We start from the raw sequence: 24544 nt of genomic DNA on the forward strand, positions 1-24544 counted from the left end.
TGAGAGAAGGAACACAGGCAGGGGGAGTGGGAGAGGGAGAAGCAGGCTCCCTGCAGAGCAGGGAGCGCTATGCGGGGCTCGATCCCAAGACCCTGGGATCATGACCTGAGCCGAAGGCAGACGCTTAACGACTGAGCCACCCAGGCGCCCCTGTATAAAACATCTTAATTACAAATCATAGGTAGTAAATATTGTTAGAAACCCAGGATAAAGTTCGAGGCAGGGATCCAGCACACACACTGTTTTCTTCTCAAATGTTCTGGCCAACAGCATGTAATTCAAGGAACCTAGTGGATGAGAATCCATGGTTCCACTTAATCATTAGAAAAACTGGATTGGAGAGTGGTTTTCTCTCATGCATTGAAACTTCCTCTACTCATCTTCAGGCAGAATAGCTGCTAGTAATAAGTCCCGCCAGGCAGTATGTTGGGAGATACCTGCCATGGTGTGGCTGCCACAAGAGAGAAAGAAATGGTCAAAAATACAGGCTGTGTTCAGGTCAGAGAGACAGGGTGAAGAAGCCGGCTTGCTGGGCTGCACCTTCTGGGGAACACCTATGGTCGTGTGAGGTGGGTGTGCCCTAAGAGCATTTTTGGCAAATTCACCCCCTCGGGAGAAGAAAGTGGCCCGTTATGTTTTCCTTTTCCTTGGGGAGAGAGAAAAGCAGAGGATTTGTTTTTTTGTTTGTTCGTTTCTTTTTCCTCCAGACAGTTCAAAATTGTGTGTGTTGATGTGTTTTCTTTCTTAGAGAAATGTTAGGGTGGTGATTAATTGTTTGACTCTCACCAAACAATGAAAAAGATTCCAAATCACATTCCTGAATGTGAGATGAGAAAAAGCAGAACTCTTTCCTTCCCAAAAGGTCAGAAAGCTTGTCCTCATCACAGATTAAAAGACCAAAACTTAAACCAACTAGCACTCAGGGGCTGCAGTCTCTGAACAAATTACCCGACTTAAGTTGTTCATTTGGATTAGGAACATTTCTGATATTATCTGAAAAGAATATTTTGTTGTATTTGTTAGTGGCAGTAGAACTGGAAAAACAATCTTCTTGTGTTAACACTTTCTACAAAGTCCCATATAATGTATAAAAAAAGATATCTTAGCCCCTTTACCTTGGATTATAATAATCTTAAGAAGAGAGGTATTTTCCTGTGATGTGCACTTCTCCAAACATGCTTTGGGAATTTAGTAAAAAATAAAATAGATTCACTAAAGATCATATAGTATTATTTTTAAAACATGATAAAAAATGTTTACAGTAACAATAACCTGCATAGACTATTTTTTTTTTCATTTGGAAAATACAATAAGTGGTTGAAGTTACTCAGACAGACCCGTGTGTAACTTTTTACATAAGTACTAAAATACAAACCATGCCACCATCTCTCACTAAATCCAGTGCAGTAGTTTTCCATTTTCCCCTCTAGAACTTGTGAACCAGCAGAAGATGAAAGAGTATCAAGTGCTAAAACAAATGTTTTATGGCCATTAAATAACATACCTGAGGTTTCAGGGAACTTAGGGAGTTGAGACTCCCTAGTTTCATCACTTCAAGGGAGAACTTTAGAAAAAGCAGTTTCCTAAAGTAGTCTTCTCAGCATGGAGTCCGGAAATGAGTAGAAAATCCTGGTGACTCACTTGATTCTTCTTGCCAATACACACTCTCTCTGTGTAAACAGAAGAGAAGGGAACTCAATCAGAAGAGAAGCATAGGAACCTACCCAGTCAGCTCCATGATTTTTCTCTTTACCCACTTCCCTTTGGAAAAATCTCGAAAGTTGCGCTTTGGCATTTTGGGGACCTCTCAAGAACCACATCCAAGTATTAATGGCCAGATGGATAGGTTTTTAAAATTAATTCAGAGATAAATCCACCGGGGGGGGAGGGGAGATGGTTTTGCTTACTATAGTCAGTTATATATCTAAACTTGTAAAATAATTACAGTTAGATAAAAGGTCACTGACTACTTAACTCTCTGTTTTAAAATATAGGAGCGACAGCTGCAGCCCGGAAGGAGGTGATAAGGAACAAGATCCGAGCAATAGGCAAAATGGCCCGAGTGTTCTCGGTTCTCAGGTGGGATCATTGTTCTGGTATTTCTGTTTTGAATGTGATTATGTGTCACTTAATAAAAATTCTAATACTGTAATCTGGTAACTTAAGTACTTTACTAGAAAATTTGCTTTTTTCTTATTCTTTTCTTTTAAATGGGATTGTTCATTCCTCACTTTCTTAGTCAAATTGAAATATATCAAATCATTTCCTTAGAAGAAGCCTTTAAATGGGCTAGTTCACGTTTTATCACTATTTGCCCCTGGACTTTAGGACATTTATTTCACAATAGGTTGAACTTGTGGCGAAATAGGAAAGCTCTTATAATTCATTTTATTTTTCATTCTGGCTCTGTGGTAAAAGATGAATTTATCAGGTGCATTTCACTAGATTTCTAGGAAATGAACATTAACCATTGAGCTGGTTCATGTGAATCTGTATTAGTCTAATAAGTCATTGAGAGAAAAACAGTTATTTAACGTTTCAATTCGCATGCAGTAGTTATTTTTTAAACAGATCATGAATCATGTTATTACTAATCCTGCATTGTGAAAACAAATGTTTTCTTGAAGAGAATTAACTACACTTTTCTTTATTTAAATTCTATTATCTGCTATTAGGTAAGACAAAGTAATATATTTCTCCTCAAAAACTTTGAAATATGGCATATTTCTATGTGAGGAGTATATGGTCAATTCACAATTACTCATTAACAAGGATAAATAGGCATACCTTGCAAAACAGACCATTTCCATAGTGTATGATTCATAACCAAATTTTTGCCAAATTTTTGTCTCACCTCTTCCTCCTGGAGTAGCTATATGGGCTCTTTGGATTTCTCCTCTTGCTGTGTCTAGTCTACTCCTGGTAGAGTCACTAGAGAATAACCAAATAGCTTGTTGCCAAAAGTGAGGAGCCATGAAAAAGATGAAAGGCAGTATCATCCTTCCTTAAAGACACCAAATCAAAGTCAATAATAGCTCTGCATCGGCCAATCGAACCCTGAAAAGTCATGTGAAAGCTGAAAACAGAGCATCGTTGCTCCTTACAGACTAATGAATGAGCCTGCCTGTGCTGTAATGCTTTATATTCCTGACTGAATTTCCAGGACTCGCTCACTCATTCAGTAATAGATACACATTTAAAGCATTGATTATATACCATGAAGAGAAAAGGCAATATAGGGGGATAGCAAGTGGGAGATGAGGCACTTATTTTAGTGGGTGGCCAACAAAGAACTTTCTGAATAATAGCATTTGAGTAGGAAGTGTGGAGTGACCTTCATGAAGACGCAGAGTTAAGAGTGTTTAAGGCAAAGGGAATAGCAGGTGCAAAGATTCTTAGATAGAAACCAGTTTAGCAGTTTTGAGGGCCAGCAAGGAGGTCTGTGTGGCTGGAAAAATGTCTTGTGGGAGCGAAAGACCATGTGAAGATCAGAAGAAAGACCATGTGAAGATCAGAAGTCCACTGCAGAATCACTTGCTTGTTTATCATGCCTCACATTTACCAATAAACACCTTGATTTTTTTTTTTTTTCTATCTGTAGTCTCTGTGGGGAGAAGTAAAAACAGCTCCAAAATTTCCAAGTGAAAGTATAGTTAAGGAAGAAGGGGAAGCCTTTCTTAATATAAAAATTTGTCTCCATCCATGTTAGTTTTCAAACCATATGAAGGTGGTAGGGGCCATGCTATAGAATCATAGGTAGGTCTTAAACTTGGAAAGTGCTTCCAGTCCCCTGCCTCTATAGGCGCATAGATGGAATTACTCCCAGCTGAGAAATGGTCCGTTTGCACCCAGTGATAATCAGTGACTTGACTGAGATTGCACACATTGATGGAAAATAAAAGCAAGGTATATTGTATTGCTCTCCTATAATAAAAGCATTTATAGTAACTCTGCAGAATGCAGGGGGTGTCTAGCCTGAGAAAAGAAGGTGAAGCTTAGTAAGTAATGATTGAGTGTTAGACGTGTACGGTATACCGAATCAGGCACAATGAATACCAAACTGGAATGACAGACATGTGGACTCTAAACTAATATAAGACAATGAAATGTGAGCTAAATACATGAAGAGATGCTCTGTTGTCAAAGAAGACAGGGCTCCATGGAGCTCTTCTATTTCCTGAAAAAATAAAACAAAAAAGTTCCTGAAGAGGTTGACATTGAAGGAGCGCTGTGAAGGATGGGCTGGATTCCATTAGGGGGTGAATTGTGGGACAGGCATGCCTGGGAGCTAAATCATCAAGCACGCAGTCACATGGTCCTAAAAGCAATGCTTTATGGGCTCTGGCTAAGTGCCAGGTGCCCTGCCTCGTAGTGTATGCATTTGACAGTAATCCACACAGCAAGCTTGCAAGTGAAGCAATGTGTCCAAACTCAGTGTGCAGCACCACTGAGTGTCTGACTAGATTCTAAGTATTCAAAAGAGCTGGGTCTTAAGACATGAAGGTAAGTGAGGAATCTAGGGAAAAGTGAAGCTGAAAATGTATTTAAGTCCAGATCCTTGATAGCCTTGAATAGCATGGTCATGGTAAAATATTTAATTTTTTGCATGGAGGCAGTGAGAGCCACAGGATGGTTTTCATAGGATGGGAGGCATGCTCTAACCCATGTTTAGCTATTATGTTAGTGGCAGCGTGAGGACTGGATAACAAGACAACTTACTGATGTCAGGGAGGACATCTTGGAAGCGACTGAACTAATCCAAGCCAATTGGGCTATAGGAGGAAAGATACAAAGGAAGAGACAAAAGGAATTTGTGGAGCTGGAAAATTTTAAATGTAATGAGTGGATGTGAATGGATGCAAATGTGTCAGGCCCAGCTGTCCAGCATATCCCTTACACTGTGGTAATTTGCCACGTTACAAGGGAATCAGAACACTGTCTTTCAGCAGCGTGGGCAGGGTGGGTGCAGGCGTGTTGCCTACGATCCACCAATTAAATGAATGCACAGAAAATGTCTGTTTCAAAATGAGCATCGTGGGGCGCCTGGGTGGCTCAGTTGGTTAAGCGACTGCCTTCGGCTCAGGTCATGATCCTGGAGTCCCGGGATCGAGTCCCGCATCGGGCTCCCTGCTCGGCAGGGAGTCTGCTTCTCCCTCTGGCCCTCCTCCTTCTCATGCTCTCTGTCTCTCATTCTCTCTCTCTCAAATGAATAAATAAAATCTTTAAAAAAAAAAATCTTTAAAAAAAAAAAAACAAAATGAGCATCGTGAGGAGGCAGGAAGTGATGGAGGGACGGTGATTCCTCTCTCAGGTGTGAAACCTGAGGGGCCAGCAGAAGAGCTCCTTTCTCAGCATTTTGGGGGCTAACTATACAACATTAACATGAGCCTAGGTGTTGGCTCTGAACAGTGGCGGCAGCAGATTCCGCAGCGTGGATGGGCACCAGTACTTTTCTGGGCTGCAGAGAGTTCCAGTCTGGCTCTCGGGATCTGTGAGCTCTTTCATATCCTTTAGTACATCTCTCTGCTGTCAGAATTGGCCAGAGTAGGTTCTGTCATTTGCTCCAAGAATTCTGACCTATGCAAGGGGTGATGAGGGAGAGGATATGTTCTAAGAATTTCCCATACAGATTCTAGCCTCTGCGATGGATAGGATGATAGTGCTGTTATCTAAGAAAGAGGAAGTATTTCTCCATTTAAATATCTAACAGGTATTTTGGGGGAGGACTACGATAAATTGAATTGGGCCTATTTTCCTCTGGGGTGCCGGTGGAATATTCGTTCAGAGACAGGCAGGAATTCTGCCCTGGAGCTTTAGAGAGAGACGAGGGTAGGAAACGCTCTCATGAGAGGGAACACAAGACTAAAGCAGCATAAGTGGATGGTCTCGCTGTGAAAGAGAGTGGACGTAGGAGAAAAAGATAAGAATCCTCTCGAACAGTGCTTTGCAGTAGAAATATAATGTGAGCCACATCTGTAAGTTGACATTTTCTAGAAGCCACAGTAAAGGAGTAGAAAGAAACGGGTGAAATTAATTTTAAGAATGTCTTCTATTTAACACATACATTGAGAATTTTATCCCTTCAACGTGTAGTCGGTATAAAACTTCTGAAGGAGATGTTTCACATTCTTACTTTTGTATTAAGTTTACGAAACCCTGTGTGCATTTCGTACTTATAGCACCTCTCGAGTTGGGTTTCGAGTGGGTACGAGCCACACGAGGCTGGGAGCTTCCATTCTAGAAAGCATAGGTGTGGAGCCAGAGGAAAAAGATCATCCAAGGGACTGAGAAGGGGATGCTAGAGGAAGAGGAGAACCAGGAAAGAAAGTGTTCCAGACCTGGGCAAAGAGTCTTTCCGGAAGGGGGGTGTGGTCATCAGTGGGAAGCACAGCAGAGGTCAGAGGTGTCTGTTTGAGTGAGAACTCAGCGGACATGGTTGGAATTGAGGAATCCCCAATTCCAGAAAGCTGCCAGAAACTGTGAAAGCTTGGGTTTTGTGTGCAACCGCAAGGAAAAGAAGCAAGGAAGCCTGATTTCAAATATGAATGCAAAGAAAAAGATATGTTCATTTCTTTAGAGGTACTCCCAGTTTCCAAATCCATATATTAGCATTTAAGATGATTTCTTCTTTATGTGATCTCTCCTGGTTTGACAGCAGAAGCCTGAAAAGGTTGCAGTACCTACATGAGGGCAAACAATGATTAATGGCCATCTCAAACCTAACACTGCCACTCTCCATTCTATTTTTCTTTTACTCATTCTTTTATAAATGTGTTTTGAGTGTGGACTATGTACCAGGTGCTGTTCTGGTCTAGATACTTAAAACAACAACAACAACAACAACAACAGAATAAATAAACTGCATAGTTTTTCAGGGGTAATAAGTGCTTTAGGTAAAAATAAAATCAGCAAGGGGAGATAGGGACTATATAAATAGCCTTCTAAAGAAGTCCTCACTTAGAGGGCTATACTTGAGCAGAGGTTCGAAGGCAGGGAGGTAGTGAGCCATGCAGATACTGGAGGGAGAGTGTGCCAAACAAGGGTAGAGCCCTGAGGCGAGGTGTACCAGATGTGTTGGAGGGACACTAAGGGGAGTGGACACTGGTAGGAAATGGAGTCCGACAGATGGGTGAGGTTAGGAGAGCGTGGGGTGGGAGTTAGTTTTCAAAGGCTGTGGTCAAACCTAAAGATTTTGCCTTTCACCCTTAATGAGAGGAGAAGCCTTGGGAAAGCTTTGAATAGGAAGTGGCAGGATCTGCATACGTATTAAAAGGCCCAGCCTGTCTGCTACACTGAGAATAGACAGGGATGGGGGCAGGGAGTGTGATGAGGATGGAGCAGGGAGACCAGTAAAGAAGCTGCTGGAAAAATCCAGGCAAGAGATGCTGGTGGGAAGCAAAAGAAGTCAGCCGCCGTGAAAGGCTACATGTTGTATGATTCCGCCTATCTGAAACATCCAGAAGAAGCAAATGTACAGAAAGTAGATGAGTGGTTATATAAGGGTGAAAGAAATGGAGAGCCACTCTAATGCACACAGGTTTTCTTTTGGGGACAATGAAAATATTTTAAAATTGATTAAGGTGATTGTTTCACAACTCTGTGAATGCACTAAAAGCCATTGATTAAATCACATACTTTAAATGGATGAATTATATGAGATGTTACTTCTACTGCATAAAGCTGTTTTAAAAAGAGAAGTGATAGGATTGTGAGAATGGCAAGCTGCTGGAAATATTTTGAGGGTAGAGCCCTCAAGGTTTGCTGGTTGAATGAAAGTGCGAGGAGGTGGAGAAAGGACATGACAGGAGCGAAGGGGTGATTCTTGAAGCTTAACGAAAAGATGAAGTTGAAGGAAGGTTGTGGAAGTAGCTGGTTTGGGGGGATAGTTTAAGACTTCTGTTTGGGTCATGTGAGATAGCTTTATAAAAACGTGACTTTGGTAGTTCTACATACTGCAGATGTTATATATATATTTGTATTATAAATACTTTCTGATTGTAGAATTAGTGTCTGCTACGTGCAAAGAGATGAGCGTATTCCTATTTCATGGTTATTTAATCATGATGATTTGTTAATAAATCAAAGTGATTAATAGTGCTGTGACTAATAAACAGCATTGAAATGATGATGTACAGAAGACTGTAAAACAATCGTCACAATGAGTAAGACAATAATGTTCTATTAGCAAATCAGTGTGGGGAAATACTGCTGAAAAGAAAAGGGGGTTGCTTTCCTGGCTGGTGGTCATTATTGGTCTACTTATCATGTGATATCAAAATTATTTAGTAGCCCCCTGAATGTAACTTCTAGTTCCCTATTCTATAAACTGCGGAGTTGTTCGTTTTTATCTCTCATATATACTCTTTGGTTTTCTCTAGGGAGAGAAATAAGTTCCACTCATTTCTGCTGAGCCTTGGCTGGAAAACTTACATCAGCACTCTGTGGGGCTCATTTTTAACATATTTATGGGTGTCACGGTGGATGCCCAGCAAACACTCTGTATGGCGATGCCTGCTTACAAAATATGAATTGTTTTCTGTATCTTTGGGACTCGGAAGAGGCTGAGCCAGCGCAAGTGTATAAAAACTAGCATGGCAGCTGTCCACTGACATGACATGGCTTCTTTATGAGTGTATACAAACAGTACGTTTGGGGGCGCCTGGGTGGCTCAGTCGGTTAAGCGTCTGCCTTCGGCTCAGGTCATGATCCCAGGGTCCTGGGATCGAGCCCCGCATCGGGCTCCCTGCTCAGCGGGAAGCCCGCTTCTCCCTCTCCCACTCCCCCTTGCTTGTGTTCCCTCTCTCGCTGTGTCTCTCTCTGTCAAATAAATAAATAATATCATTTAAAAAAAAAAACAAAACAGTACGTTTGAGGGGCACGTGGGTGCCTCAGTCGTTAAGCGCCTGCCTCTGGCTCAGGTCATGATCCCAGGGTCGTGGGATTGAGCCCCGCATCGAGCTCCCTGCTCGGCAGGAAGCCTGCTTCTCCCTCTCACACTCCCCCTGCTTGTATTCCCTCTCTTGCTTTATCTCTGTCTGTCAAATAAATAAATAAAATCTTAAAAAAAAAAAAAAATCCAGAGAGCCTAGGTGGAGGTAAATGCGAGTTCCACTATGCATTTTTCTCTCTTTTTTTTTGAAAGAAAATCCAAGTTAATGTCCCCCCTCCCCTTGTGCCTTTGCAGAGAAGAGAGCGAGAGTGTGCTGACGCTGAAAGGCTTGACCCCCACGGGCATGCTCCCCAGCGGAGTGCTTTCTGGAGGGAAGCAGACACTGCAAAGCGGTAAGCAGGCCCAGTGGTACGAGTGTGTGCGGGGCAGCTCAGGCCGCGGGGTCCTTAGAGCCCTGATTTATTCACCCACGTTAAGGGCGGCCTCAGTCTTCAGCTCTTCTCAGCCGGAAGAAGGGCTGAAACCCCCCATCAGTTTGACCAGTCTTGTTGGACAGAATAGCTCCCTCGTCCCCGGACTGCAGTCTTCGCCCCCACCCACTGCCCACCCCGCCATCGCCCGTGTACGCAGTCACCGCACCTGCAGGCGCGGGACAGCCCACTGAGGTTGGCCACACGCGGGATAGCTTTGACAGCTTTGAGCCATTCCGCTGCTAAAAACAACTTTTTAAATTACGTTTCTGCTAAATGTTCTGGCTATCTATGTGATTGAAAAAAATAAATCAATAAACACACGCGTAAATACACGGCCCTAGGTCGCATTGTAGTGGAGAACGGAAGGCCATCAAAAGGGTGACTTCATTATCTACTTGAATAGAAGTTGGGAGTCATATGTGTCTTTTCTCTGATTTCTCCATCCAAAACATAAGAGACCGAGTAGAACCACATTGCATTTTTGAAAAAATATCTTCTTTTAAGATAGAGATTTTTTTTTTTTTAATTAAAATGTGTAGCTTTCCGGACTAGTGCTGTCTAGTAGAACTTTTTGTGATGATGGAAATTTCTGTATCCGTACAGAGGCCACTGGCAACATCTGGCTATGGAGCACTCGAAATACAGCTAGTACCACTGAGAGACCGAAACGGGAGTTTTTATTTCAGCTAATTTGTATTAATTTGCTTTACATAGCCACATGTGACTGATGGCCACCACATCAGACAGCAGAGCACTGTATATTCTTTTACGTTTGTGATTTTGTCTTGCTATCTATTTTAACCAATACTATCATTAATTAGAGTCCAATTTTAATAATACATGATGAAAATTTGCTATTAGATTAGACTTTAATTAAATCAATGAGTAAAAAATCAATAAAACAAAAATCCGTTATAACATTTTGAAAACTAATCTCAGCCTCTTGCTTATTTTCTCATATCTTTCCCTGAATCTTTTTTTGTGTTTTTTTTTTTTCCGTATCTCTGTCCTTCAATCTAGAAGATACAAGTATTCCTATGGTTACATGATTTAGACACACCTCTTCTATGTAGAGAGTCATGCTCAGCATCACTATAGTTTTCTTTATGTTCACATGAATTTATTCCAAAATCAGTGTCTCTGGTTTCCACAAAAAGACACAAATTTGTAAATGAAGATAGGACAATGCATAGAAGTCAATTTCCCCTTGAATTTGTAACTAAAAATTATTCTAATAACTTAAAAAAAAAACAAAATTTCTCCCACCAAAATAAACATGCTCTCTAAAAAAGTTAGCATAAATGGATCATTTGTATGCACAAAATGCACAACTACCTAAAAGACTGAAATCTGCATAGTTTCTGATAAGCACATTTTTAAGGTACAGCGAGTGTATTATCAGAGACTATGGGTCACATTTGCTTTGGAAGGATACATTTAATAATGGGCAGTGCATATTACTGATACGTTGGTGCTGGTGTGGTTCCAGATTTTTGCTTTATTTTTGAAATTAAGTTATTTAAGTTCTTAAAATTCTTTGTTTTGTTTCTAGATTTTCACTTGTATTTTAAATTAGGTTATTCAGTTTTCTTTTCTGTTACTTTATGTTGAATCCGTTGGTTTGTGTTATTCTGTGTTGAACTCTCGCATGCACAAACACATACAATATAACAGACATATAGGCTGGAACCTCATGCATCCTGAGAACTTGAAAACGCAATATATATTTTAAACCACATCCATTAAAACAATTTCAAAATCCACTGCCTGGATTTCAAATTGTCAAAAAGAAGAAACTGCTTAAAGCTTTACTGTTTAGCTTTTCTCCATGGTGGTAAACATTTTACATTCTTATCAGAAGGAATTTAGAATGCACTGTAAGGAAATTATAGTGCACATTTGGCAGTTGCTCCAGTTTTAAAACCTTAAATTACAAGAAATATGCAAATTAGAGCCAAGGGGTAGAATTTTAATATTAAACATTTTGGAGTTACAGAGAAGTTTTGCATTTTAGCCCTTAATTAGGGAAATATCAACTAGCCTTAATAACATGGAAAGATTCATACACCTGTATTAGTGAGAATATAGACCCTAACCTTATTATGAAAATTGCTGAGAAAGCAGTGGGCTTTTAAAGTGTTGCCTCTGAAATATGCTGAGGTTTCAGTATTTGAGCTGCCTCTTTAAAATTCTGATAGAATTATTACTGCAACTGACATGTTACCACTTGATTATAGTAGCATTTCAAGAATTTCCTTTCCATAGATGGTATTCCAGTAAGGAAAACTGACTTTAAATTGGGTTCCCTGGCAAAGGAAGTCCAGTCTATATATATTGTTGCCCACCTTTTCCCCTTCTCTCTCACCACTCCAGACAAGCTCTGTGTTTGTCTTTAAAGGAGTTACATGCACTATCAGCTCGGATGCATTGATTTTATTCTTCCTCTAGATTCGCACACACATGTGCACACTCTACTTTTCCACTGCACTAGGAATCACACTATTTAATATTAAATAGTGTGAATCATCCCACTGATATTATGACACTGCTTCGAGTTGTGCCATTTTGTCTGGCATTTTCAAATCATAAATCGCCAGGCATAGTAGTGGTTTTATTATACGTTCTGTGTCAGACTAAGATTGACCTAGTCTCTCACTGATTCAATCTAAACAAAAGAAAATTGTCCTGTTTTTCAAAAGGGTTGACCATGTTGTCATTTATTTCATGAACAAACACAGTTCACTCAGATTGGTGTATCCAGCTCATAAAATAAACTTCTCATTTTTGTCATGTTTTTTCCTTTCTTTTTACCATTTCTGTTTTGTTGTCTGTGCCAGAACCCAGCACTTACAGGAACATTAATTCTCTGAGCTCCCTTGATCGTCACTGATTTGTTCTTAGAGTTAAAAATCCTCTGCTCATTTTTCTCATTCATTTTGCACCCCCTTTCTTCTCTTCAGCTACTGTTGAGGCTATTGAGGCTGATGAAGGTAAATTGGCCAGTCCCCTTTCTGTTGTACCTGCAACAGATAAGGGCTCTGCTGGGTGTATTCATTTTTTTATTTATTTTTTATTTTTTTGCTGTAGCTTGTACAGAGTGTGTGGGTGTTGGGCTAACAGTTGTGGCTCAGTATTAACCAAAATGTTCTTGCTTTAAAGGGGAAAATGTCCTTTTATGGTTTGTTTGTTTGGTTTTTTTCCCCTTAACGCTATGTTTGACTTTGTACACAACGAACCCAGTGTAGTCACAGAAAACCAAAGGATTACATATCTTGAACGATGTGGGGTGGGAGTTATGGCAGCTGTTTGGACAAATATCACATAAAATAATATTCTTTGAGCTGAACCATGTCCCTCCCTCGAATCATTTTCAGTCAGCACTGAAAAGAAGAGAGGAAAAATAGCTTTATTAAATCTCGTCTCCAGAAGTTTCTAGCCAAAAAAAAAAGTGTTCATTTGAATAGTGCTTTGTTGTAGTTCAACATTAATTTATGTCTCAAAAAAATATTCCAACGTGAGACAGCTATGTCTGAGATAAACAGTTCTGCTAGTCTCACAAATTTTAACCTGCTGGTATTTGTAGGACGGTTAGCACCGTTAAGATATTATAAAGAGTTCAAAAATCCCCAGTGGTTGTGGCCGTGGCCATGACAAGAACAGTGACTGTCCAGTCCTCACTCAGTTGATGGTTCACTGAGTGTCTGCTTGGCGCCGGGCACGGTGCTAGGCGCTGTACAGAGAATCAGGAATTGTACCCCACCCACTGTGTCCTAGCGCTGCAAGAGGACAACTGCGTTGGCCCTCTAGAAGTTACTTTTGAATCAAGTGCTTGAGCAATATACAGTTATGAGAGGACTGCCTATCAAAATAGTTTTTAATATTATCCATACCATACCCTCCGGAAATTTTAAAAAGAATACTTTGAAGTTCCCCTTTAAAACAAAATTCTTCAGTTGTATTTTGTTCTTGCAAGATCACTTTTTTTTTATTTTTTCCCAAAATTGTGTGCATATGGTCCTTCAATCCGATGTAAAAAGTGCCACTTTAGACTGTCGAATTTGCATATGATTTGGTTACGGTAGGGGAAATGATAGCCCTGTAAGAGAAAATACAACTGCTTCCTAAATAGCAGTGAATAAACTGCTATTTATGTGGGAATTCTCTATTCCTCTTGGCAAATTCTAATCTGCAGTGTGCATTCTTGTTGATAGTTTGGCTGTTTTCTGTGGTTTCTGTGACTCTGTGTTGTGTTAAGTATACCACCAATGTAAATTGCTAATACCCATTGTCTGACCAGCAACTACAGCAGAGCACATTCTTCCAGACCAGGGTTAGAGATTTGATTAGAGACGGAGCCCCATTCGGGACATATCCATTGTTCCAGCGAGAGTTTCAATTTCTACGCTCTCACCCTATTGGCTCTTAAAACCCTGGGATGCCTCTTTTACCATTTAAATTAATAAAATCGCTTCATAAATTATCATGTTGACAAACTTCTGTATTTATTCATTATGATGAAATGATATTCACAGTGGTTTAGAAAAAGAATAGAATACCACTTTGTGCCATTATTTTGTCAAAATAATTGAGTATTCAGGGTGGGTGCTCATTAGACAGCTCTATTATTTTGCAGTTTATTACCAAATTAGAGAAGAATTAAGAAGCTTTGCTTTGGGCCTTGGTCTTTCCTCGTTTCCCCATCTTCTTCCTCTCACAGTTGACTAATCACCATTTTGCTAACCTTTAAAATGCAGAGGGGTAACAAACTATTCCGCATCCTTTAATGAGTTTGGAAGCAACGGTGTAGATCTTTTAAGAATCTCATCCATATTAGTGAAAGGCACTGCACATTTGTGTAGGACTGGCTGGCAAAGTTTCAGCTTGAAACTGCTTTCCTTTTTTTTTTTTTTCCCAAATAAGGTGGGAAGGATAAAGGTACCCTGAAATTGTCCCCGATCAGCCATGGAGATGCAGCCCAATTCAGCACTGGTGATTGGCCCTTCAGTATCTGGCTTGCACATCACAGGAAGTAAAGCAAACTGACGTCATTGTTGGTTCCCCGTATGTACTCTGTTTTCAGCTCGCTGGTTGGTGCACCCACTGAAGAAGTCATTAAGTTTCTTGCACAAATGCCTGATCTATCTCTGCAGCACATTAAGGGTTAATGAAAAAAAATCAAATATCCATATGCCCCCTTGAGAATGCCATGTTTTCACTGAGTAGGGCCCAAACCAATCCTGTCATTTTTGCTGAAAGTTGTGAAAGGCATTTTCCCCTTATTCTTGAAGCATCACTTACATCTGCATTGATCTACTAAGGAAGAGTTTTGCTTTGATTTAGGCAGTAATGGTTACCAGATGAACATCCGTTTGACCTGTTTTGCTGCTGAAGGGCGGACAACGTTTTTCTGCTTAGTGATCCAATCTTGGTTTTTCTCAGTTTCTCTTACCTTGTCACCCCCACATGCTTCCAAAGTTGAGTTAGAGAAACAGGAGCTTATAATTTCTTTTTTTTTTTTTTTTTTCTTCATGCAACCGTTGAGTTGTTTGCCAAGAAAGTCTTTCTGGGATTCTGAGGTGGCATGGAAATGCCCTAAAGTTAATTCCTTTTAGAGCTCCTTTTAGCTTCTGCTCTAAAGCTCTCTACTAGACTTCTAGGCATAGCTCGCCTGACTCTCCTGACTTTGCCATTACTGGTACAGTGGGATAGCCAGAGGAAGGCTATGTTACGGTCTGTCTGAGGTTAGGGTGTCTGATGCAGTGATCATGCCAATGATGTGGCCAGTTGATGTTAAGTCTAGATTCCTGTCCCTGGTAGCAGCTTTCCTCTTCGGATGTCATTGATCTAAACTCTCATGAAGAACCAGAGCAATGTTTACATCTTACTAACTTGAAGAGGACATTTTGGTTGGCAAGAGACATTGGCTGTTTTCCAAACTTTTGGTTATCTTCGGGTATGGTAAGGACTCTGTTGTGTTGTGTTCAGGTCCTGTCATTTTGTTCTCTACTAAAGGATTCCCTCACTCACTGCGAAATCTCTAACCTCACCTGATGCAACAGCTGTGCCCTTTGTTTTCCTCTGGCTAACCTAATTTTTCTTTCTTTTTTTTTTTTTTTTAATGATTTTCTGTTTAGCAATCAAAGGATTTTCACCACAACATAAGATCACTAGCTTCGAGGAGGCCAAGGGCTTAGACCGAATTAACGAGAGGATGCCACCTCGCAGAGATGCCATGCCCTCTGACGCCAACCTTAACTCCATCAACAAGGCTCTCGCCTCAGAGACTAACGGCACGGACAGCAATGGCAGTAATAGCAGCAATATCCAGTGACCACTTCCTGTTCACTTTTTTTTTTTTTTTGAGCTGCAGGGCATGATGGGGATTGCTGCATATCAGCAGTTGGATGTTCTTGCCTCTGACGGTAGCTTATTTGCTCTGGGGGCCAGGAATTGGATTCAGTTTACACTATCATTAAAAAAGAGGGAGAGAGATAATAAACTATATTTTGGTGGGGGTGGTGATTAAACACCTCCTTTGGGTATGCCTTTTAAAAATGCTTATAGGAAAAAAAATTTAAAAAAGAAAGCTAATGCTAGTATATACTGCAATGTTAGGGGAATGACCATGTTTTCCTACTGCATTGGGGACTTCTAGATAGGTTAATGAAAGGTCTTTTATTATGTTACTGGACACGAAAACTTTGTCTAATTTCTTACTCTATTGTACGTTTACAGTTGCAGCACTAAAAATGGATGACATCAAACATTTTTAACAAAATGATGTACAAACTAAATAAGGACTATTTATTGATAATGTTTTGCTACTCTTGTCAGACAATGGCTATAAAATGAATTAGGCAGTCTTAAAAAAAAAAAAAACAGAAAAAGAAAAAAAAAAAAAGAATGTTGCAAATTTGTTAAAATGCCAAAAAGGACAGTTTAATTTTGTACAGATTATGCTTACCTCAGGTTTCTTTAGTGTGCTTGAATGCCCTTCTTTCCATATAACACTTATCTTATTAATTTAGCAATGAGTATCTTTTCTTTAAGTTTTAAAAAAACTGGAATAATTACATCTATCTTTTTTTGCTGTTTATATTTAGGGGTTTTTTTTGTTGATAAATCAAGTCTTGGTTGTGGCTTGCTGAATTAAATATTTATGAGTGGTGCATTTTTAAGTATAGTGAACAAGACACCATATTAAGTACAGTGATAAAGCATCTATATTCTGTAAAAAAAAAAAAAATCTGCCTATGCATGTTTTTTAAGAAAAAAAAAATGGCTGTATCGGCCTGTATGGGACTGCAATGCGCTTAGTGGTCTGACATATACTGGAAATGTATGTATCCTGGCGTACTTTATATTCTCTAAAATGCTTAATGCCTTTGAAATTTTGTAATCAAAAAAGCTTTGAAAAAATCTAAAGGGGAGAGTATTCTTAAAAGTTTTTAACATAAGCTTGTCAGTGCACATATATAGATGGTGAGCATGTTTAGCAAACCTTGTGACATTTAAATAAGTTTGTAGTTACATGTGAAACTCTAAATGCATGGTAACTGTTAATGTCATAATGGTTTAGTTATTTTGTTCTGTTCTGTCAGGTGCCACAAAATATGTACTTTTTTCACTTTTTTCCCTTTGTATATCAGTTACGGGTTACAACTGGCTCATTCTGAAAACCACAACAACAAAAGTCCATTCATATTTTTTAAAATTGTATAAGTGCCCAAGTAATTCACTACAGCCTAAAGCCTTGCCTTTGTAATTTGACTTCTGAAATGTTGGCAATCAAAGCATGCACTTGTAACAATGACAAAGAAAAAGCATTTTATATTACTACTCAATAAAATGTGCATGAACTTAAAGAACTCTCATCCTTTCCCTGAGTCTGCTGAAGGGATTTCTGTGCACAACCACCACGCTGTCTTCGAGGTGCTGGGCCCCCCACCGCACATCACAGATTTACTTATTTAACAGGCTTCCTTCCCCGAGGGCCTGGTGATCTGAGGTGTGGCGCCTACTTCCGCTGGAGGAACCTTGGTGGATTTGTGTCTCAAATCAGACAAGAGAAATAAAGAGCAAATGCCATCTTCTGGCTCCCTCAAATGTGGGAGCCAGTTAAGAAACCAGAGCATTCCTTTTTATTGGAAAAAAAAAAAATTGTTATCAGGTTGTTTCAGTTGTATTGGATGCCCTATCTGGTCAAGCAAAAAGAACTAAGCTGCTAAGTGCATTTTCATCACGGAAGAGAGTTGCATTTGTATTGATATGAAATTTATATACTGGCGCTCCAGCTCATACCTAATCACCAGAAGATTTAAGATACACCAAATTCCAGTTTGTTTCTAACATTGTCCATTTTCAGTGCACTTTGTTTTATGTAATAAAGTATGCCTGTTATATCAAATAATAAGAATATGGCAATTAGTGATATAGTGTACCAAAACAAAGATGTTCTAGATATATTCTCTGGCAAAGACTATCCCAAATTTATTTTCATGAATACAAACATTTTTCCCCCTGTGGATATTTTTCCACTCTTAAAAAAATGACGTCCAAGGAAAATATTTAGATGCAACTTATTAGAATGATGTGGAAGAAATGGTAATTCTTGATACCGAGGTGTTTCTTTTTGTCTTATAACTGCGGAGAAAATATCCTGACCAAAAAAATTCATTTTGGGGATTCTTTTCTTTTACAAATTGTGCTGAGGCAACTATGGCATAGAAATAAACATTTGACATTAAAATAAGCAATTGATGTGAGTATGGCTTGGTCTTTCTGGTCAGTAGTTAGGAAAGTAATACTGTTTATTTTTGCATAATTGTTCAGGCTATCAAAGAAATCAATGTATAACTGAAGTTATTTCTCCAGATGGATAACACCAGTTATTAGAGCTTTCTCCTTCATTTTTAAGGAACCTGTTGAATTCTTGAGTTATTCATGCCAGTGAATCTTTGGCCTTACACCCAAACACACACACACACACACACACACACACACAGAAACAGCCTCCTGTCCCCTCCTTCACCACCCTTAAGGTGACTTAACCTCCTAAGAAGTTCAGAGTCCATGCTGAGTGGTCATCTTGCTTCTTTTTTTCTTTTTTTAAAGATTTTATTTATTTATTTGACAGAGACACAGCGAGAGAGGGAACACAAGTAGGGGGAGTGGGAGAGGGAGAAGCAGGCTTCCCACGGAGCAGGGAGCCCGATGTGGGGCTCGATCCCAGGACCCTGGGATCATGACCTGAGCCGAAGGCAGACGCTTAACGACTGAGCCATCCAGGCGCCCCAGTCATCTCGCTTCTTAAGGAGTCAGAGCTAGATTTGACCGACCCTCAGTTAGCACTATTTCTTATCCAAAGTATCCTCTACTTTTATTCTTTTAAAATATTTTTGAAGAAGAGAAAGAAAAATCTTCAGAGACTAAACTTGTATGATGAGGGGAGCAAAGTGGAGTGGTGGGGGACATCTCTGCACATTGACATTGGCATGCCTAGAGCGTCAACGTGGAAGCATCTTGCCCTGTCAGCCCAGAACGCGTCATGGTGATGCTAAAGCCTCCAGAGTGCTCTTGTCCTGAAACATTTCTTTCCCTCCCACCCCACCACATTCATGTGAAGTAATAAACCTGAGTATGCATCCATCTTTCTGCCTAGAAACCAGGGCCCTGACGTGAAGTCAGCACCACAGATGGGACAGTGGGAATGGCCTTCCTAAAATGTCCAACACTTTTCCTTGACTACTTCATGTCCCAATCACTGGATCCTTCTTGTCACACTCAGTTAAGAAGCAGGGACCTTGCAGTTTGCCCTGGCTGAGTGCCTATGTTCCTTCAAGACTGGAAATCCTTGAGTTGGACAAATCTGAGATCCCCAAACTAAAGATACGTCCATTTCCCTTGGTATGTGGCTTTCCACTTAATTCATTCAACAAACATTGAGCCTCTGCTATGTTCTCTCACTGTTCTCCTAGGTTCTTATTTTTTGTACACACACACACACACACACACACACACACACAAAAGGTGGCAATCATGACAACATACCAGTTTTTGCTATGACGTTAAATGTTAACGTAGTGAATCAATGTCTGGCTTAACACTGCTTTTTAATGCCATTTTTACTCTATTTCATGGATATTCTTTTTTGATATATTTTATGGTAATATTAACCATAAAAGCCCCTGATGAGGCCCTTTCATGATAAATTCACTTTTTTTTTTATAAATGCATATGTAGTAATGGGAGGCAAGAAGTCGGGAAAGAAATGTTGGACCTATATCTGGTGATCACGTTTTCAAGAGGCAACATTGACAAATTGGAATGCGTGTGGGAGAGTGGAAACCCAGCAGGGTAGGAGAGTTGTTTTAAACAAAGATTGAAGAAACCTAAAAAGTGAACAGAAGTTGACATGATAGCTATAATATTAAGTTGGTTATTCCAATAAACCTTGCTTAAATCAGAAAGATGCCTACTTGTCATAAAGAAGAAGTAGTTAATGAATGAGCCTGTTTAACAGAGAGTAAACTACAGGAGAATGTGGGTGCTTCCCCTTCCCCGGAAGTGTTAAAACCTAGTCAGACTTGATTCAGTGCCCCAAGCATCTCCTGAAGGATGCTGCATGGAAGGAGCTGTAGTAGACATAGTGGAAGCGGTTCTCTTCAAAGATAACATCAAAATTACGCTTCTACAGTAGGATCCTAAATATCCATTCAATCATTCAGTTTCCTGAAAGCATAGAACTCTGATTTGCAGGCTGTTCCCTAGAACCCTGTGTTTATAGGAATACTGCCATGGGGCTGAGTGTCCTGCATCAACCAAAGCACCCCTTTCATCTATTTTGCACATTGAGCTTCTATACAAGCTGTCAGCTGAGACGTGTCTCCACTAGATTAGCAAAGCCCAAAACTGACTGATGTAGAATATTAGCTCAGAACAAAGTCCCCTTAAACTCCAGTCCTAAGGCATTCTTGTCAAGTTATATTTTGAAGTCATTTTATATCCAGTGCTGGGGATATCTAGTTTTCTTCCCAACAGCATCTTCTTGTCTGCAAGACTGAGTCCAGCCTCTTCAAGGTGGTATGTAAGGCTGTTCACAATCCACATCTCACCAGCCTCATGTATCCCCACTTTTCCCAACTTGACGCTGGGCTCCAACCGTGCCAGACATTTCACAGTGCTCAGAAAACACCAGGTTTCTTTAAGGCCCTAAGTCTTTATTCTTATGTCTTCTATGTCGAATGATCTCACCTTTGTAGAGGTCAAATTTGCCTTAAATACTCAGACAAGGCATTTCCTCCTCTCTAAATGCCATAGTATCTTGCACTATCTCTATTTCAGCACTTAACATACTGTGTATAATTGTTTATTGTCTTTGACTCTTCAGTGAGAATTCTTGCTTATCTTTTTTTTTTTTTAATCAGCATTTAAGAGTGCGTGGCATAATGTTCTTTGGGGAAAGAGCAAGTTGGGAAAGAGAAGAAAAATGTTTTCCAGCATGATCTCACAGAGCCCAAGTGTCAAATCTTTACTGAACAACAGCTGACACACTTGTCCTAGTTCAGCATGTTCCACTCGTTCTCAATAAGAGAAGGTCTGGAGTGAAGTCTGTATTTTAATAAGTATCCATCAAAATTTTTATGATCAGAAAAGTTCGAGAAACCATGTCCTAGTTTATTTCTATAGCAAATTTAAAATTCAGTCCTATTGTTCCAATTCAACAGATGATCCTACATGGACAAATATTTTATTTCTTAAAATTTTGCCACACAGAATTGTGCCTAATGAATTTACAGTTGCTTAATAAATAGGAATTTAGATGAAAATGTGGGAATTATTTAAGTATTCATGTAAACCTTAATATTCACTATTAGCCAGGTTATGGGGAGAAGGCAGTGGCATTTTTAAATTTATAATACTCCACCCAGAAAAGATTAGGGTGGTAAAGCATCTGGACGCTTCTCTGAGAAAAATCAATAAAAAAGCCCCATGTGCCTTGAAGAGAATGAAATGCTTTCATATTGAGGAGACTGCTTCTTTCACACCACCCCTCCCACTATAACAACCAGCTTGCCAAAATTTGTTCAAAAAATGTTTCCTGAATGTATATCCAACACAGTTTACCTTCAACAATCTCATAATGTGCTTGACATTTTACCGTGAAAGAGACATTTCTTTGGGTTCAGCAGCACTTTCTCCAAAAGTCCATTATTAAGAAATACACATTAGAGAAGGAAACCACAATCATTGTCAGTTGCTAACGTCTTAGTGTGAATTAACTTATCGCAGTTCTGCCAAGGCTGGTCCAAGGCTGATAAGGATGGGTGTGTTTGTAGAGAAGGGAAGGCTACAGCCGGATCCTGGGGTAGTACAGACAGCAAGCTGGTGGGAGCTCTGGCAGTCAGAGAGGATGGCTGCCCATTGATCAACGGGTGCATTCATTGTGTCTCTGTGCTGGGCACATGCCAGCAGAGAGGAGAACACAGTGAAATTCAAGACCGTCTCTCCTCTCATGATACGCAGTCTAGTGAAAATAAAGCCATGTTTTGTGCCACACACGCTCAGTTCTGCGTAATGCTCTCTACATCAGTTCCAGTCTGGAGTTAGACCTAGGTTGGAATTTTTATAACTCTGCTACTTAGTGGCTGTCTGTGTGACCTTGAGAAACTTACTAAGCTTCTTTAAACCTGATTTGTTCTTTGGTAAAAATGAAGACAGTAAGAGCAATTAATTCGTAAACTTTCCATAGAGATTAAAAAGGACAGAGCAAATAAGATACTTATCATGGTGGCTGGCAAAAACTAAGCAATCAATGAACTTCAGATTTTGTTGTGGCATTCAACAACATGCTGCATTGCATGAGTGCTTACAATCAATATTCTGTAGATAAAGATTGTGTGTGTGTGAACATGTATGTGTGAATGTGGTCAGGGTTGGACAGGTATGCGTAGTCAGAAAATTCTCCTAGAAGAAATGGCCTTTGGTTGGAACCTTCCTATGAGGGTGGTTTGGTAGAGGAAGGAAGTTGGGGGAGGGAGCAGAAGGCACTCCAGACTCGGAGAAAAACTAAGAGCAAGCGAGAAGATCCAGGAAAATAGTGATACGTCACCTGCTGTGGATAAAGCATAAGAGGGGTGGGGTGCACAAGAGAATGGTTGGCAACACCAGTTACTCGTAGCAGGAGGTCTTTCAGCTGCAAATAACCGAATACCTGATTAACTGAGCTCAAACCATAATGACATGTACAGTTACTGACAAGAACATCTGGGACTATTTGGTCCTAAGATTCGTTTGGTGGCTTAACATTATCAGCAATGACCTAGGTTCTTTCCATGCTCCTTCTCACACTTTTTTGCTTTTGGCTTCAGTCTTCATGGTTGCAAAGGACTGTCACAGCTCCTGGAGTGATTTCCTAGCACAACACCACCTGCCTACTGGAAGATACCACCAAAATAACCTATAAATAAAGCAAAGCCAAATTTCTTTCTTATCACGGTCCTGTAACCCCTACCTTTGCAAAGCCATAGTGAATCTAAAGGAGCGAGGACAAGGCGTAACACTTATGAAGGTTTTTTTGGCTATGGCGTATCTTTCTCTGCAGGAATCTAATAAGGATTAGGCAAAGTGTAAGATATAATATTTTAAGATTGGTAGAAGCAGCAAAGGGAAAGTTACTAAGTGAATTTTAAAGAGTAGCAATAAATATTTGGGTTAAAGTAATGGACTTTTTTTGGGTATCGTAACTTATTTAAGATATGCATGACTATTGAAAGTAAAAATTATAAAACTATAAGATGCTGATGAAATAAATCAAAGATTTAAATAAATGGAGAGACATGCTGAGTTCACGGATTGGAAAGCTCAGTATATTTAAGTTGTCGATTCTTCTCAAATGAATCTATAGATTAAACACAATCCCAATCAAACCATAGCAAGGGTTTCTTGTAGATATAGACAAGTTGATTTTAAAATCCATATTGAATGGAGAAGGATCTGGAATAGCCAAAACAGTTTTGGCAAATTCATAGTTGGAGGGCTTACATTACTCAATTTTTAAATATACTCTAAACCTCAAAATAGTATGGTATTGATGAAGCATAGAAACATAAATCTATGAAACAAAATAGAGTCCAGAAATAGACCCACACAAATAGTCAATTGAGAAATGTACAAAGACAATTCAATGGAAAAAGGGTAATTTTTCAGCAAATGATGCTGGAATAATTGGAGTTCCACTGGCAAATAAATAAATTCAACTTCACGCCTTATGCAAAGTTAACTCAAAATGGATCATAGACTCAAATTTAAAACACAGGATATAAAATCTTTACATGAGAGCACGGGAGAATATTTTTGTGACATTGGGTTTGGTAAAGATTTCACATGTATGACACCAAAAAGCACAAGTTATACAAGAAAAGAAAAATGATAAACTGAACTTCATCAAAATTACAATGTTTTGCTTTGCAAAGGGCATTGTTAAGAAAATGAAATACAACATAACCCATAGTCTGGGAGAAAGTGTGTTCAAATCACATCTCTATCAAGTGGCTTGTATAGAATATATACAAATCTCAGAATATATACAAATCTCTCTAAATACAACAACAAACAAACTAAAAGAGCGAAAGATTTGAATAATCACACCAAACAAGATATACAGGTGACAAATACACACATGAAAGGTGCTCAACATCATTAGTCACTAGCGAAAAATAAATTAAAGTCACAATGGGATAGCACTATATGGGTATTTGAATGGTAACACACACACGCATACACACACACGAACACACACAGAGCAAAAGTTTTTAAAATGATAATATCAACTTCTTGTGAGTATAAGGAGCAACTGGAACTCTCATATACTGCCGGGGGACATCCAAAATGCTACAGCCACTTTGGAAAACAGTTTCTTAAAAAGTTAAACAGTTTCAGATATAGTGACCATTTGATCCAGCAGTTCCATTCCTAGATATTTACCTTAGAGAAACAAACACTCTGCTCACATAAAGCTCTGTGTGCAAATGTTTATAATAGCATCAATCATAATTACCAAACCTAGAAACAACCCATATGTCCTGCAGCAGGCAAGTAGATAAACAAATGGTGGCACATCCAATCTTAATGGAATAGTACTTAGCAATAAAAAGAGATGAACTATTTGTTATGGGTCGAA

The 24544-nt window shown here is 39.5% G+C and overlaps 1 protein-coding gene across 6 annotated transcripts in view; it reads left to right on the plus strand.

Moving 5' to 3' along the window:
• The window catches only part of PPP3CA (protein phosphatase 3 catalytic subunit alpha), a 296797-nt gene extending 278678 nt beyond the window's left edge, over positions 1-18119 (plus strand). For 5 of the 6 annotated variants that reach the window (XM_081812089.1, XM_081812087.1, XM_081812090.1 and 2 more), the window contains 4 exons: positions 1995-2079; positions 9185-9282; positions 12324-12353; positions 15498-18119. In XM_081812089.1, the coding sequence (XP_081668215.1) occupies positions 1995-2079; positions 9185-9282; positions 12324-12353; positions 15498-15694 (410 nt within the window). In that variant the 3' untranslated portion in view covers positions 15695-18119. The remainder of the gene's footprint in view (positions 1-1994; positions 2080-9184; positions 9283-12323; positions 12354-15497) is intronic. The other variant, XM_081812088.1, reaches the window with a different exon arrangement.
• Positions 18120-24544: the final 6425 nt, after the last annotated feature.

This window comes from Leptonychotes weddellii, chromosome 2 (genome assembly GCF_054177405.1).
Source record: "Leptonychotes weddellii isolate Sample4059 chromosome 2, ASM5417740v2, whole genome shotgun sequence".
NCBI classification, from domain to species: Eukaryota; Metazoa; Chordata; class Mammalia; order Carnivora; family Phocidae; genus Leptonychotes; species Leptonychotes weddellii.